Genomic DNA, 17,900 nt, shown 5'->3' with positions numbered 1-17,900 from the left:
CGTAATGCAGTCCCTACAGATACGCGTGTGCTGTGATGATTGTTTGCCTTAAATTAAAAGATCAGATTGATAATCTTTTAAAAACTGATAATGAAGCTAGGGTTCATTTCAGAAACAAGTCCTGTTTCTGCTTTGAGACCAGAAGCGTAACAAGCAATGATTGTGAATTGTCACAAACAGTGAAGCGCTCACTCGTCAGTGTACCAGGGATGGTTGGCCATCTCTGCAGCTCAGTCTTTTGTACTTGTTATTCTAGGTCAACTCCCATCATACATTTGCACTTGGATTGCACAGACATCTGCCTGTATTTATAGAGATCTCAAGATGTGGTCTTGTCGCCTGTCCTATAAGTGTACGACACGTACCAAATTGGGAAAGAAAGCTTTTGTGACCTCTACGCCATTCACTTGTAATATCCTTCAAAACTTGGTATCTCTTTAACCACTTTAAAGACGTGTGTGTGTGTGTGTGTGTGTGTGTGTGTGTGTGTGTGTGTGTGTGTGTGTGTGTGTGTGTGTGTAATGCTGCTGCAGATCTACAAGCTCACAGTGCTATTTTAGTGTAGGTGTAGGGGAACCAACTAAGTCCAGAGTCAACTCATGGTTTAATAATATAGAGAGTGTGTACTATGATTAATAGATCAGTTGGTACTGTCTGTAGCCAGGCATTCTAATTATTTATCTATCTACAGTATATGTTCTCTATGTTTTCTTGTGTGTTGCTGTTTTTTAATGGAGAAGTAGAGAGTTATAGAAATTGGTACAGAGTTACTGTATTTGGTTAGGCAGACTGACCAAGAGTGATCAGTTTGACCACTAGCCCACCATCCCATGGGTCCTATATGGGAGGTAAAACAGTACTATAACAGTCCTGTAAAAGTGTATGTGTTGCTGTCTAGAGGTAGGTATGTAAAATAGATAATTGATCTCAATAGGACTGAAAGGACTGAAAAAAACTGTTAGAAATTACCATACAAAACATGCCATTTGTATGCCTCCCTACTAGTGCGTGCGTGCGCACACACGCAGGCACGCACGCGCGCAGGTGGAGGACAGAGTTTATCAGATGAAGGGAGATATAAAAGGAAAAAGTGACAGAGAGTTCCTTTGCTGCCATGCTTATGTACATGCCACACTGCATCCCTTCAAAACGGCTTTCATCTCAAAATGAGTGGAATTGCTCGCTTTGAGTTAATTAACCTACAGTAACAGTGCCCCGAATAGATAGGAGGGTTAAATGCATTTGACAAATTTCACATTATCTGTGCAAATATACAGTTACAAAAACCCCAATGATGATGAAAAACCGGCTTTGACCAGGCTTAAGCCCCTCCCACCACCAGTGTTGGTCCCGTTGGGCAATAACCTGTTACTATATATAATTGCATTAGCCTGGCTCCAGCCCCTGAATCAGCCACACCGATAAACACACACACACACACACACACACACACACACACACACACACACACACACACACACACACACACACACACACACACACACACACAATTTATATAGCACATTTAAATAACAACAAAGTTGTACCAAAGTGCTTTACAATAAAACACACGCACACATGCACGCACGGTCGCACGCACGTGTGTTTTATATATTGAACTATACCTTTACTACAGGTTAATTAGGTGCATTTATTGAAATAAGTAGGGAACCAATTTGGATGTCGGTGATTAGAAGTCAAACAAGTCACCTCGCCTCAGCTTTAAATAAGCAGTGTTTCAGCAGTGTAACACGCTCTATGCCTAAAGGGCTGGTTTCCTAGAGGAGAAGCTGATCCACTGCCGTTTATTGGGCTCTCCCAGGAGACACCATGTTCATTCCCCTAGTCCACTATGATCACCTTTAAATGGAATGCCGCCTCCTTCCCTGACTCTCCTTCCACTATCTCTGCAGGTCCAGCACTCTCTCTCTCTCTCTCTCTCTCTCTCTCTCTCTCGACTAGTCTACCTCATCAAATGTTAATTTCTCACATCAATAATTGACTCTGGTCGTTTTATTGGTGGTGTGTTAGAAAGATAAAAGAGAGAATCTACTGCTAAGCCCCTTCTCTTTCATTAGTTGAGAGGAGCGGCACAACACAATTGATTGCAAACGCCTTTGTGTTTTTGTGAGTGTTCATGGGTGTTTCTGTATGCAATATGCATGTCCTCATCTGTCTGAATAAGTGTCTAAGTGTGCGTGCGCGTGCGTGCGTGCACATGTACATGTGCGTGCAATTAAATCTGCTCTTCAGACTTGATGGGTAATCGACCAATCAAAAATGTGGTGTTCAGGACAATGTATTTTGAAATATCTTTAAACTATCATTTATAATTTCTGCTAAGCAGTGTAGCTAGGTAGGCTTTGAGCATTTTGATTTCCAGTATTGGTTATTTTCGCATGGTGAAACTAAAGATGATCTACTCATTTGCATATAGCTTCCAAAGAACATCATGTTATACTCAGCCACTTTGAAGGATATTTCATTCTTATCGGTTTTATAGTAGCCTATATCTAAATTATTTTAATCTGTAATTAATTAGTCTAGAGTTAGCGCAATGTGAAAACACACATTTCCTTATCAAATGGTTATATTGCAGGCATCTAAGTCCTTATTTTACCTCATGCATGCTTCAACAAACGCCTGAAGAATCTAGTCTGAATCGTCCAGAAGCGTGTTTACTTGTGCTGCAACCATCTTCCACCACAATGCATTTCATTAGTGGTCAACATAATTACAGGTTCATTGCATGATCCCAGGAGCGTGCACTCCTTTATTACTTGGGGATAATGGCAAATAAATTAAGATTGCAATTCCAACCATGAAGGCTGCTTGATTTGTTTGTGCATTTTAAATTAACATTATTGCGTGTTTGCCACTGGCATTGGCAAACAAGCTGGAAGGCGATCCTGTTTTTTTATTCCCACACATCATTCACGTGTTATTTCTGCATCACATGAGGTGAAAGGCACACAGTGCCAGACGTAATAAGATTGTCATTCCATAATCTTCGTATTGGAATCATAATGTCAAAATCTTTCTCTCTTTTTTTTAACTTGCATTTGTTGTCGCTGTACTTTCATGTCGTAATTATCAGACAAATGCAGTATGAATGCATCAATGGCTGTTTACAAACTCATACCAGTCTGTATGTTTTATAACGTACTGGCCTTCATCCATCAAATGAAAGTTTAATAAATCAGTGGAGATGAGCTTCTCCTGGACATTTGAATTTGATTTAAATAATGATGAATGAGGGCAATTGCCTATGAACAGATGTGCGTGTGTGGTGAGGAATTACCTTGCAAAGACATTTATCTGCAAAATGAGTTGTCATGCATAATCACTCATGCAAACATGAAACCATCCTTTGTTATCATTTGACAGCCTACTGTAACCTGCATCTGAAGGATTTCCATTTTGTATGTAGATCTTATTGTATTTTTGAGTGTAAGACCACCATGAGTATATAATTAAACAATCCTGCTTAGTGTTATGCTGAATAGATACAATGCAAATTGACATTACAAGCCGTGTCTTCATAGACAAGACACTTCTCCACAAAGAAAAACACATTACAAACATAAAAGGAGAACAAACTGCCTGCTTCTCATTTAAACAAAGTAGTCCATATCATAGTTGTGTTGGAACTTTTTCACCTCAATTTTGATAAACTGGAACCCATGTACTGTACTGTTGTAGAATCAGTGAGAACTCAAATGCAGGTGTCAATGTCTTTCAATGGTTTCCAGTATTAGTTGTTTAGTTGTGAAACTCATACTGTAGCTAAATGCCATCTGCATTTCTACTTATTTGCAGAGCTTCCAAAGTACATCATGTTACCTCCAAATAAAGGAGGTTGCACAGCTCAATGCAATAACTTTTTATTTTATTAATTAATTTACCCACGTTTCAACACAGTAAAAGGTCTTCTCAGGGTATGACAGGCACATTTTATATAGACTGGGACCAAAAGTCTACTCATCGGGACTGTACTCAATCTGACCAACACCCAAAGTGGGTAATTGGTTGCCATCATTGATAGATAAAAAACAACATCAAAGTGCAACAGGTAAGGCATTTGAAAATTGTGCTGGGAGCCATCACGCTGGTCTTCAGAGACTGTTGGCTGACCCAGCAACACAATTTTAAGGATATATCTTATCTGTTTTACAGTATATATATATATATATATATATATATATATATATATATATATATATATATATATATATATATATACAGTATAGTCCAAACATCCACAACTTATTTTTCAATGTGTTGCCAATGTGGGGACAATTCAGCTATAAGTTAGTACAAAAAAAGAAGCCATTAAAGGGGGAAATGGTCTATGTTTATGACCAAACCTGTGGATAGTATACTGTATGCATTGAGGCAAGTGTCCATGGTCCTTAGCATCTATCATAGCTTTCTCTGCTTGAGTGGATTCGTCAGCTGAAATCACATGGCAATGTTTGTGAAATGTGCCATGAGAATGTGGTTGATTTATTCATGATGGTCGTTCAGATCCCATACTGGGCTTACACATCCTCCAGGGTAAGGATTTTGGATAAGGCAGGCATTATACAAACATCTAGGGCCTACTGTATTTGGCAGTGTGATGGATAGACTGCTCTGTGGCATTATGAATACATTGTCAGCCAGGGATATGAACTGATAAATGAGGTTATACCCAGATACAGTATATAATCTATGAATGTGTGGAGGTAAATTCCACTTTAAGAGAGTATTGTTAAACCAGAATGTCACATCACCCAAGAGACCTTATTTGCATATTTGGAAGTCTTAATCGACCCATTCAACAGTCCCCACTAGCTACTGTTTGCACAGCTTTGCATTGAGTATTAGTATTAAATTAAAACTAAGGCAAAATTGTAAAAAGGGCTAGATGGATTTTTCATATAGATGCATGTATCTTTCAGTCTGCATTAATTGAGTTAAATTAAAACTGAGGATGTTACACAGCATTACAGGCCAGTATGTAATGATTAATGGGAACAAACAAACACAACCTTTGGAAGCCTTGCATTCTCTGTATGCCTGTGCACCTTAAGATTCAAGCATTATATCTTATGCAAAATACAAGGACAGTAACCTTGTCCTTTACACATTTCTCTGTTTGATTTATACCATCATATATTTAATTGCCATTTTAATGGGACATTAGGCTACATAAAGTACATTACTTGAGTCCATTGTTTTATAATGGTTTTAAACTAATCAGTTAACCATTAATAACCAGTTAATAAGGGTCACCACTGATGAGTATTTGACATTGACAGTCTACACTTTCATTCACTGTGTCATTTTCAATAAAAACCAAATAACTCCCACTGTCATTATAGTCTCCCCAATCTCAATTGCTTTAAAGAAAGATTAGATCTTTTCCCCCCATTTTTGAAATGACTATCTTTTTTCCTGAAGAGGACATTAACCCACTGTTGGCACTGTAGTTGAAATGATTTCTTGAGGTGAATCCAGAGTGCAACACATTGATAAATCTCCACGTTGTGCCATGTACAAGAAGTCAAGTAGTGAAACACTTAACTAGAGTTATTATAGTACCTCACTATACTGAACATGGAGTGGTCTTTTTAGTACTGTAGATATATTTGTTCCTTTTAAATATAGGCAGTAAATAATAGGTATCTTTGTAGGCAGGGGTGCCTACTCCTCATAATGCATTTAAGGGGAATTGCTATGCTATGCACCTCTTTATTAAATTCAAGGTTATCTACTTAACAATGCCTAATTGGCCTCATTAGCTAACATTAAGTGACATACCTTTAATTATTGGCCCAATAAAACAAAATTACTTTTGAGGCAACTGAACAAATAAAGCTAGTAAATGGGCACATCATGATAATTGCATAGTGTTAGGTACTGTACTGTCCTCTTCCCAGTTCTGCATCATCTAGGCCTACAGTTGTGGGCAGCTCTGTTTGATCTTGCTATCTGCATGCCTGCAGCCAAGAACTAATCTAAAATGTTGATCACCCTCTGAAACGAGGAGTGTCAGGCTAATGCAAAAGTGCCTAGGATCAGTCAGCAACAATCAAAATACTGAAATAGCTTTTGGAAACCTGGCTGCTACAAGCAGATATACAGCAAATTCACATACTGTCCTCATATTGGAATTGCTCTATGTGTTAGCCTGCTAATTTATGTTCTTTCTAAATACGGGTCCCCCCATTCCTTTCCCCCTGTGCCAACAATGCTCCATCTTGCCTGCTGGATATTAGATATATTCTGGTATGACAATACAAATATTTCCAAAAGGCCTGCTTGATATTGTCAACGTGAAACGAACCGAACCAATGCAATTTAACAGCCTAGTAAACCTGTGATGTTCCAATTCTCCACAGCTAATGAGGCACCAAAGAGTTCACAGAGAGCAAAAAGAGCCTCAGAGTTATGACTGTGCTGGTGAGTCATCCTCTGAGTCATTCGCTATGTACCGTATGCCACATGTCTCTTAAATGACCTCTGAATAGGATGACTGGTCTGTAGGCAGCCATCAGTCAAACATGTCATCAAAGTGAGCGGGCAGCGATGTGATTTGGTGATTAATGAGACTGTTACATAAGCAAAGGTTACAGGCTTGCGTCCCAAAAGGTCATTTCACCAGTGTGAGTGTGCTTACAGTATGTGACAGGTGCCTTTCTATGATCCAAACCCTCAGATCAGGTGACTTTAATGTGTACCTAATGTACTTTCTGGCAGGCTATGTGTAGAACTCTAAATGCCAACTTCTTGGTCAGTGAGGTACACAAAATGTGGAATCTGGAAACAGTTCTAGAAGTTTTAATATAAAACTTTTTGTGCAATTAATTATTCACAAACTTGGTTACCAGTACATCCCAAAGTACATTACAATGAAAATGATGGACAACTATCATTACCATTTCTGGGATCTAATTAAAAGATTTCACCAAAAAATTGTGAAAACCACTTAAACAAGTGTATTTACCATTTATCATTTATCATTTACCGGTAATGATTGCATTGAAAAAAAAACACAGCAATATACCAGTGAAGTGATTCCTTTACTTTTAAAACATTTTAGAGAATATAAATGTATTTTATTAAGTTTCTTTGACTAAAATCCTTTATGTTCCTACAGTAATTCTACTCTGGAAAACCTTGTGGTTGAAAAATGTGGTATCTGAGTTATGCTATTGCTGAAATGGTCAGCTTTTGCCCATAAAGAGATGTAGACCACAACAGAGTCCTCCTCACATTCTAATGAGTAATTACTCATCACATGAAGATACCGCCTTGAAATATTAATGCTGGGCAGCCTCAGCATTGCAGCCCACGGGATGTCATTAACTACTTCTTAAAATGTCTCTTTTCAAATTGCTCTGCACCAAATCTTCAATTAGTTTAGGCAGTAAAATAATCGGTAACAGAGAGAAAGAGAGAGTGACTGTGTGAGCTTAGATTGTGAAACACAGATAAAGAACAATAGAGGAACATTAATGCAACTACAAAGAGGAGGGTTCGTTCAGGGTCATTCAGACTGCTGCAGTTTTTCCTTGTCAAGTGTTCTAATGCTTTATTGTCTTCACCAGGCCGAAGGCATGGTGGAGAGTATGTTTTGCACTCCATCCATCCATCCATCCATCTGCTCGTGTGTGTGTGTGTGTGTGTGTGTGTGTGTGTGTGTGTGTGTGTGTTTGTGTGTGTGTGTGTGTGTGTGTACGTCCGTCCGTGTACAGCTAATCTCAGGCACGTTGGCCCGGATGCCAAACTTTGCACACACACACACTCCCTGGATGCCAACATTGGCTTCCAAAGTTTGCGGGATTGGCTGTTTTGAACAAAAAGCCTTAAATCATGAACGCAGCGTGCAATTTGCGGGACATTTTTCACACACTTTCGTCCTGCGCCAGGAGGAGGCCACAATAACCTGACCTGGCCTGTTGGGAGACCTGTGCTTCGGGGAGCACTTTTGATAGTTTATGCTCAGTCGCACGACATGAGGTTGTAGGTGGTGTCGTAATACCAAGTGGGCATAAAATGGTTGAATCTTCTGCAGTTTGAACTAAGTTTAAGGGAATAGAAGAGTAATAACGATACACTGACAAACGCCTGCTTTGACTCACAGAGAACACATTACTGCCTTAGCGTATTACTTGTCTTAAAGCATACACCATAACCATTAAATCAATAGAGACTAAATCAAACTACAATTTCAATGTTGATTCCTTTACAGGGGACCTACAGCATATTTAATCAGCTGCCATTGTATTTTTCATCCATACATTGCATTTGGAGGAACGGCAGTTCAGAAGTTGTGTTATTCTCATTCAAATACAAGTTTTAATAATTTCTGCTGTGTTATATCTGCTGTCACTCTGTCCTGGTGGAGGCCACCACTAAACTTCCACTTGATATAAACATTTTAAGGTGTCAACTATCCATAGAATACCAGATTGTACATCTAGGCCTTGTAGTTATGGAGTTATAACCGATTTAGTTTGAGTATGATATATCAGGCGATTTTTTTTAAATGACCCTGGGGTTTAAGTAACTTCTCCATGACTGATCTATCCTTGAATTCTTCTAGACCGGTTATCATTCCCAGGGCAGCACGCCATAGCTTTATAAAGTAAAGTGAAACCATGTTGCTTTAACTTTTTATAGCTTTATCTCCATCCCCTCAGCCAACCCTCCCTTGCCATCCCCAGCCCCATAATGACAATAGTGTGGTGTCTCTGCTTTATCTCCATCCCCTCAGCCAACCCTCCCTTGCCATCCCCAGCCCCATAATGACAATAGTGTGGTGTCTCTAATCTGCATTTATGGGAGCAAAAGAGACTAATAAACGGCTGATGGATACCATCCGGGATTTGGCTGAAAATCAGACAGTCAAATTAGATCCTGCATTAACCGGTGTGTCGACTCGAATATCTCCATGCAGTGTAATGAATTCATAAATACATACACAGGGCTGTGTGTACAGTGCAGGAGGTGGAGAGAGGGGACAAAGCAAGGAGCCAGAGTTGGGGGCTTGACAAACGTAGATTTGATTAATCCATTTGGACCTGAGAACAGATTCTACAAATGTCTTCAGTTTTCTGAAACACCTATGTTTCTTTATCAGTGGTGAGCACACCATTTCATGTCAAGGACCCCCAGAATGATATATATTTGGCCGCAGAACCCCATCTCAAAATATGTTGTTCCAGGGACCCCCCAGAAGCAAAGATTTGAGTTGAAAACGTGTGAAAGAATATATATATATATATTCAAAGAATTGCACAACACAGTAGCTTTAAAGTGTAATAAAATAAAGTAGCTTCTTTAAAAAGCTTGAAATTGACATTTTTGCTTAAAGGGTGCAGGCCACGGGTTCACCAAAATGTGTTCACTGTGCCCGTTAGATCAGATAGCCGATCATGCATGGATGTGGTAAAAAAGGTTAATGGCATTAGCTGTGCATTACATTTTGAGATATCTTCTGTAGAAGTTACATTTTTGACTTACGGGTGGAACCAGGAAAGGCCATGGTGTGACAAAACAATTAGGATCTATCCTCCAAGGATATCCCTTAAATTCCTTACAGAGTCAGTTCGGACAGAGAAAAAAAAGGCCACACTTTTGCACACCTACTCTGAGACTGCTACCATATAGCCATCACTGTGTCATTTTTTTCAATCGAACCCAGTTCCTGTGTTGTTGTATTTTGAAGCATTAAATTGACCAATACAAACAAAACTAGAAAAAGTGCCCCTATGGGCACAGGTCTCCACCAAGCCAGGTCAGGTTGTGGCCTCCTGGTGGCGCTATAATAGGCCAATGTGAAAAGGGTGCCATTTCTTCATACGCCTTTGATGGCAATTGGATGATTTGAGGCATTTTGCATTTTGTTCCAAAAATGTGTTTTGCAAAAATCAACCTGTTGGTGGTGCTATAACAGGCCAATGTGAAAAGGGTGGGATATATTCCTAAGCCTAGTAAGAAAATGTGTGAAAGATTTCACGTAAATTGCAGGCTGCGTTCATGATTTGAGGCTTTTGTGCAAAACGGGGCAATCTTGCAAAATTTGAAAGCCAATTATAGCCAATTAGGATGGAATATGAAATATCGGACAGATCTGACTTGAGCACATGAATATAGAGTTACTGTGTAACGATTTGTGAGATTTTTGGACAGAATCTGGAGGAGTAATATCAAAAAATGTGTTTTACAAAGGTCGGCCTCCTGGTGGCGCTATAAAAGGCAGATGCGGAAAATGCAGGTCAAAGGTTTGTCCTTGGCCTCTAGGGAGTGTGCATGCAACGTTTCACACAGATCGGTGCAGTTTTAGGTAAAGAAATGTGAAAAGCTGCCTCATGGTGGCGCTATAACAGGCCGTTCTGGAGAATGTGGGACAGAGGTTGGCATCCAGGGAGTGTGTGTGCAAAGTTTGGCACCGACCGGGTTAACGGTGCCGGAGATTAGCTGATAACGGACAGAAGGACGGACGGACGGACGGACGGACGGACGGACAGACACACGGACGGAGTGCAAAACATACTCTCTCCCCCCATGCCTTCGGCCTGGTGGAGACAATCACACTTTAAGAGAGATGCTGGGGGAAAATAGGGTAATCAAAACAAGTAACGTTCAAGATATCTTGTTTGGGACCAACCAACGAGTTTGAAAGTTTAAATTACTTTGCATAAAAGTGGGCTGGTAAAATAATTGGCTAGATTTGATTACAGCCTTTCCAGCTGATAAATACCACCGGAGACTAGGAACAATAAACTTGTATACTGTACATTGCAATCGCATGAATAATGCTGGCTGCCTGGCAGGCAGCCTGAATTTTAACGAGCACATAATCACTGTGTTCCAAATACGGTCAAGCAGTTATTGAAATCTATCTGTGTGGTGTGGTGTGTTGTGTGTGTGTGTGTGTGTGTGTGTGTGTGTGTGTGTGTGTGTGTGTGTGTGTGTGTGTGTGTGTGTGTGTGTGTGTGTGTGTGTGTGTGTGTGTGCACGCACATGCGCATGTGTAAGTGCGTGCATGTGTTGTTTACTTTCAATCTTCACCTCACCTCCACTCAACTGCACTTTTCAACTTGAGGCCATTATACCAAGTGCTTTCAATGCATAATGGTTTGAGAACCCCAGTCTCAGAGCAAATGGTGTCTCTTGCACCATTTTCTCTTTGCAGTTGTGCTGAATCTGAGCCAAAAAGGCCAGGTTTCTACCTAAACAGAAAAAGATATAGAAAGATATAATGTGTGTGTGTGTGTGTGTGTGTGTGTGTGTGTGTGTGTGTGTGTGTGTGTGTGTGTGTGTGTGTTAGTGTGTGTGTTAGTGTGTGTGTGTGTGTGTGTGTGTGTGTCACGTTGAACTTGGTTAGACGCTGCTCTCTGTAACTTTCAATGTGGAAAATAATTCTGTATCCACAAGACAGTCCAAATAGAGCCAGACCAGTAAGACGCGCAAACGCGGGAAGCGATTTATATAAGGAGTCCCCAAAGCAGCTCCATATATGGGCACAAGTTGGACCACGCCATCACAGTCATGTCACCATGACTCAGCCATAACCATATAAGGAGTCCCCAAAGCAGCTCCATATATGGGCACAAAAGCGTGACACACAGACACACAGACAGACAGACAGACATGATCTGCTATAGGTCTCATAGTAAGTGCTCAGTGCGTTCGCAATTATGCAAGGGGGTTGCCTAGCGATAGGCTTCCAAAAGAGTTATTGCGAACGCAGTGAGCACTTACTATGAGACCTAGCAGATCATGTCTGTGTGTCTGTCTGTCTGTCCGTGTGTCTGTCCCGCTATCCAAATATGGAGTGTGTTGCATCAGCAATCACTCAGCTCCATATATGGGCACAAAAGGGGCCAGGTACCCCAGCTCCATATATGGGCACAAAAGGGGCCAGTGATTTGTTTGTTGTGGACCTGGCCCCTTTGTGCCCATATATGGAGCTGAGCGTTCGCTTCCCGCGTTCGCGCGTCTTACTCGTGGTAGGTCTCAGATCAAACACATGATTTATAATAACAATAATAATAATATCAGGGTTTGTAATATGTTTCACATCCAAATGATAGATTTTGAGAGATAACTAGTAAGACAAAGATAAATACTACAAACTTATTGCGAACGCAGTGAGCACTTACTATGAGACCTAGCAGATCATGACTGTCTGTGTGTGTGTCTGTCTGTGTGTCTGTCCCGCTATCCAAATATGGAGTGTGTTGCGTCAGCAATCACTCAGCTCCATATATGGGCACAAAAGGGGCCAGGTCCACTCAGCTCCATATATGGGCACAAAAGGGGCCAGGTTCACATATACAGTAACAGCGGGACAGACACACAGACAGACAGACAGACAGACATGATCTGCAGGGTCTAAGCTGCGTTCGCTTCCCGCGTTTGCGCGTCTTACTGGTATCAAAAGAGCCGGTTTAGGTTTTGTTGCACCAAGGACAAGAGAGAACGTGCATTAATTCCCATGGATGTCAAGGAGTTAAACACAAGTGGAATAGAACATGGGCAGTATAAATGACAACGTACCAGTGCCACTGAAAGTGGAATGAAACCTCGTTACCTTACTGCTGCTTTACTGTGCATTCCTCATACACAGAGATACATCTATTTAATGACTGGTCGACAGCGTGACGGCAGGCCATGACGTCACCCTATAAAGTATGGTCTAGCAGATCATGTCTGTGTGTCTGTCTGTCTGTCTGTCTGTCTGTCCGTGTGTCTGTCCCGCTATCCAAATATGGAGTGTGTTGCATCAGCAATCACTCAGCTCCATATATGGGCACAAAAGGGGCCAGGTACCCCAGCTCCATATATGGGCACAAAAGAGGCCAGTGATTTGTTTGTTGTGGACCTGGCCCCTTTTGTGCCCATATATGGAGCTGAGCGTTCGCTTCCCGCGTTCGCGCGTCTTACTCGTACACCCATTAGAAGTATAAGAAGTATAATAGAGGTATCTAAAGGTAGACCCTAGACTCAAACGTGACCAGCTCCGTTCACTCCCCAGCGATAGAGATCCCCAAATAGGAGTCTCCATAGACTTCTCTGACAGTTATAGGAGATCTCTGACACACAGAGCTTAGACCATGACGTGATTTCTGCCATCTTACTGTTTTTTCATAGATGGATGGATGGATGTGTGGATGGATGGATGGATGGATGGGGGTTGTGTGGATGACAGACAGACAGACAGACAGACAGACAGACAGACAGACAGACAGACAGACAGTCTGGGTAGAGGGCAACACATTCTGTGCGAAGACAATTTTTGCTTTAATCAGACTGCTACCGCCAGACTAATTGGTCTGTGTCTGTGTGTGTGTGTGTGTGTGTGTGTGTGTGTGTGTGTGTGTGTGTGTGCGTGTGTGTGCATTTGTGTTGGTTGCCAGTTGATAAGAAGCACCTCAAAATCAATACAGGGTGGATTACTCACAAAATGGGAGGTAACCCAGAATCTCTCGCACGCACACGCACACACAGTCACACACACGCACACACACGCACACACAGTCACACACACAGTCACACACACACACACACACACACACACACACACACACACACACACACACACACACACACACACACACACACACACACACACACACACACACACACACACACACCGGAAGGCACTTATTGGATCCACCATTCAGCTGATTAGTCATCTAACAAGGTGTCAAGGGGAAGGGAGGTTTTAGGAGAAAATTAAGTCTGCACAATGGCCAGAGGTTCTTATCGTAATAAAGTCACCCTTGTGATCATACAATCATGGCGAGACATTAATAAGCACAACGCTCAACCGCAGATCATTGTCTTCATCAATTGGAGACAAAGTCAAGGTGAAAGCTTGCCGACATCCCTAATTATCTATTATCACGTTGCTGTCATCATCATCATCATCATCATCATTCTCATGCTGACTTCCACGTACACATTCCCTCATCAGAACTACTATACTGTACGTGTTTATTAGTATTTGCATGGTGTTTTATTACTTCGGTGGTCTTGTATTAAATGTAGGCACAGGGGTGGGCGCATTAAGCCAGTTTTCAGCCCCGGGAATCAATTCAGCATTTTACAAACTCATTTGAAGTACAGTAGCTCATAACAATGCAGTGGCCCAATGGGACAGTCCCGAAAGCTTCTGCGGAACCTTGAACCTTGAACCATGTGTGGAAGAATACATTGTCGCTTTTGGGCAGAAAACTTTTATGTCCAAAACCGTAATGAGAAAAAAAAGCTGTGCTCCAATGGATACAATTAGTACTTTTCATCAGTTAAATATTTCTAAAGACCACAGACAGACTGCATATGTGACTATTCTCTGTACATATCAATTATAAAACAGGTTTGTGGCACAAATCATGCTCCTCAATTACCCCAAAATGGTAGTGCGTGAGGTTTGTAGAAGACGGGCGAATGGACAATTTCCCATGTGGAAAAAAAGGTATGTTTTTCTCTGTGTGCCCCTGTGTGGGTGGTACATAGCCCCAGCAACAGTTAGGACCGCAAGGACAGCAAGGATAGGACCACGATAGATCCTTTCTCATCGTCACTTGGCGGGGAACTTGTCTATATGTTCCCTCAGCACTATGGTTCTTCAACTCTTAGACTTTGGCAATTTGTGTTTATGTCTGTGACAGTGTTTGTGTCTGTGTTTGTGTCTAGATTATGCAGGCCACGACTGTGGCATGCTATAATCTCTTTAAATTAAGCCATAATGTTAAATTTCTGAGATTGCCCTCATGCACTAGCCTGGTTCCAGCCCCTGAATCGCTAGCCACATTAAAAAATTATGTTCAGGCGATTTAGGGTCTGGTGACGCTCCCGAAGGAGGTCTCAGACTCGGTTGGAAATCCAACCGACGAATCAGCGTCGTTTCAACTCGATGACGTCAAACAACAGTGCCGTCCAGACACAAACAAACATGGCTGCCCCCACTGCGGTAACTCACGGCCGTATCAATTTGGCTATTAAATCGACGTATGATAAATAATTTCTTTACAGACACGAGCGATTTTATAAACATCATCATCCAACATATTTTACCGCTTTTGTTTACATACTAGTAGCGCTCGTTGGCTGTGTTTGTTTGGTTAGCAAACAGGTTAGCCATAGCCACATGATTGACACAATGCCATCTGCTTTCCTACTATTCTGATTGGTTGGTATGAACCAATCACCAAAGACTGCCTCTTTGGCAACGCCCATCCCAGAAACGGTTGTAGTAGGGAGGGCGTTCAGACTGAATAATGGAGTGAAACGAAATGAAAATTCAGGCTGAGTGTCAGGCTACTCATGCACATGAAGCCATGAGATAAGAACTGGCTATTGGATTTATTAGAATTATTTAAATCCTTGTGAATTGCTGCAGCATAATATTATGACAAGGATATAAAAATGTGCTAAAGTATAGCTTGTACATTTCAATAAGAAATAGTCTAAAGTGACAAGATGTTGTAATGGCTAGGGGCACACATGGGGCTGAACTCTCTTCATCTGCAGTCAAATACGCAATACTTACTCGAAAAACTGATCTGATTACATCGGTATCAATCATATTAAATCGAATTACATGATTATTCAATTTGTTCATCACAGCTGATTCTCTGGACCAGTCCGAGAAAATACACCCCCGTGAATCCACTTATTTTTTATAGCACCATCATTCCCACTGATATCATCATCAACATCATCGTCTCACCGCTGATTGATTCAACAATCAATGCAACGCTCAAGTCACCATTCAACCAGTACTAGTCCACCCCGACTCCTGTCACCACCAGCACCATTACACAAACATCAGTGGCCACCAGGCACAAACACCAATGTATTCAACATCATCACTATTATTCTAATACAATGAGTGTCTGAAAATACAATTGACTGACTGACTGACTGACTATCGATTGAATAAATAAACCAGGCTGACATACATCTTAAAGATATACAGTAGTATTTACATTTTGCCCTGTGTTTACATAACAAAACAACATTTCTTTTAACCAACCATTTCCCTCTATACCAGCAGTTATCAGCCACCGGAATAGCCAGGTGGTGTTTACTGTTTACCCGTAGAAATTGTCCTCCGGCTGTATTTTAGCATTTCCACTGTTTATTTTGGTAGTTTTAGGACTACCAAAACAAGCAGTGAAAACACCAGAAAACAGCAATAAGAGGGCATCGTGTTGCTACAGGGCAAAACCACTACACTACTCCATACTGGCTAAAAGACTGATTTATTGGCATTACATTCTATGCCTTTAAACACTATAATTCCCACTAGAACCGACATCTCTGGAGAGCGCAGGATCATCATCATCATCACTCCGACACTCCCTTCATCGGCATCACCATTTTCATTAGACGTTTCCATCATCATCAACACTACACATTCATGAGAATCGACTGATCGGACCCGAGGGGTCCATTCTGACCATTCTGGCTGATTTGAGTGACAGTTGACTACAGCTCACACTGCACTTCAACCCGACGCGCTACACCAGCACCCACCTGCATCTCTGGAGAGCTGCGTGAAAGCGTCCACCCCCTTCTCTCCGTAGCTGCCCTCCGAGGCCACGGTGGAGACGTAGTTCCACCCCATGGCCTTGACCATGTCCACCATGGCCTGCGCCTGGAAGCTGTCCGGGGGCACCACGCGGGAGAAGAAGTCGTAGCGCCGGTCGTCGCTCAGCTCCGGGGCGGTGGACGCGTAGCTGATCTGGGGGATCTGGACGAAGGGAAGAGGGGAGGATAAGAGAGAGAAGGGCGGTGAGGAGTTGTTGAATTCAACAATGTGCTTTTTTTATATCATTCATGTGTGCCCTGATCTTTGTACTTCTACCCTGTCGTTTTGGTTTCATGAAAATGCATTTCAGGCCTCGTACACACATATCAAACGAACATTCTGTGTTCCGTCTGTGTTTCATGCGCGCCTCAATGCTTTTCCAATGGAAGTCACGTGGTTTGAACAAACACTTGTGTTTGATTGCCCCCCATCAAACAAAGTGTTTGGTCAAACCACGTTACTTCCATTGGAAAAGCATTGAGGCGGCCATGAAACACAGACGGAACACATAATGTCCGTTTGACATGTGTGTATGAGGCCTCAGAAAACTGCCATATAGCACTTTGTAATTAACTCTTTGTCTGCCACCTGGTGGCGGCAGAAGGTAGTTAAACCACGCCAGGGCTTTTTCCGTATATATTTTGTACCCAACGGAAACAAAACAGAGTCCGGAACTGCAAATTGTTACGCTCTGAATAAAAGTAACAGGATTTGGGTGTGGAGACTATTTTCCATGCTGGCAAGGAGTAAGGCGTAAGAAAAAAGCACTCAACCGTTTTGTTTTGGTTCTCTTCTGGGCGACTACAGTGTGTCCTGGAATTAGTACCTCAACCTTTCTGAGATTTTTCATTTTCCAGTAATATAGTTGTAAAAAAGAAAAAAGAAAGGGAAATAAACTTGATGGATGGAGGGTTACTGCAGGTGCATCAGAAAGACTCTGTGTGTGTGTGTGTGTGTGTGTGTGTGTGTGTGTGTGTGTGTGTGTGTGTGTGTGCGCCTAGGTGCGTGCGTGCCTACAGTAGGTATACGTGCATGCAAGCCAAACAGTGTGTGCATTGAGAATAGAATGCACTGAAAGTGAACACTCCCCCAGCGACTATTGTCAAGAAGACAGACAGATAAAAAGACAGACAGACAGATGTGAGCTGAACATACTGTATGAGCTGGGGGAATGGCTATTTTCTTTTTATAATATGAGCCTACTATAGTATACTATGAACGTTACATTGTTGGTGCAGGACCTGAAATGATGGGCCTAATTATTTATAAAATATCTTCTGGCAGGTGATAACTGCTGCACTGT

The 17,900-nt window shown here is 41.7% G+C and overlaps 1 protein-coding gene across 1 annotated transcript in view; it reads right to left on the bottom strand.

Annotated features, from left to right (window-relative positions):
• grm7 (glutamate metabotropic receptor 7) overlaps positions 1-17,900 on the bottom strand; it is a gene marked incomplete at both ends in the record, with an annotated part of 255,270 nt that overhangs the window by 155,516 nt on the left and 81,854 nt on the right. The window contains one exon of the mRNA XM_080776272.1: positions 16,543-16,759. Coding sequence (XP_080632398.1) covers positions 16,543-16,759 — 217 coding nt within the window. The remainder of the gene's footprint in view (positions 1-16,542; positions 16,760-17,900) is intronic.

Source organism: Protomyctophum bolini, assembly GCF_963924005.1.
Source record: "Protomyctophum bolini genome assembly, chromosome: 2".
Taxonomy (NCBI): Eukaryota; Metazoa; Chordata; class Actinopteri; order Myctophiformes; family Myctophidae; genus Protomyctophum; species Protomyctophum bolini.
The sequence above is the reverse complement of the archived record's forward strand: the minus strand, read 5'-3'. Positions and strand labels throughout refer to the sequence as shown.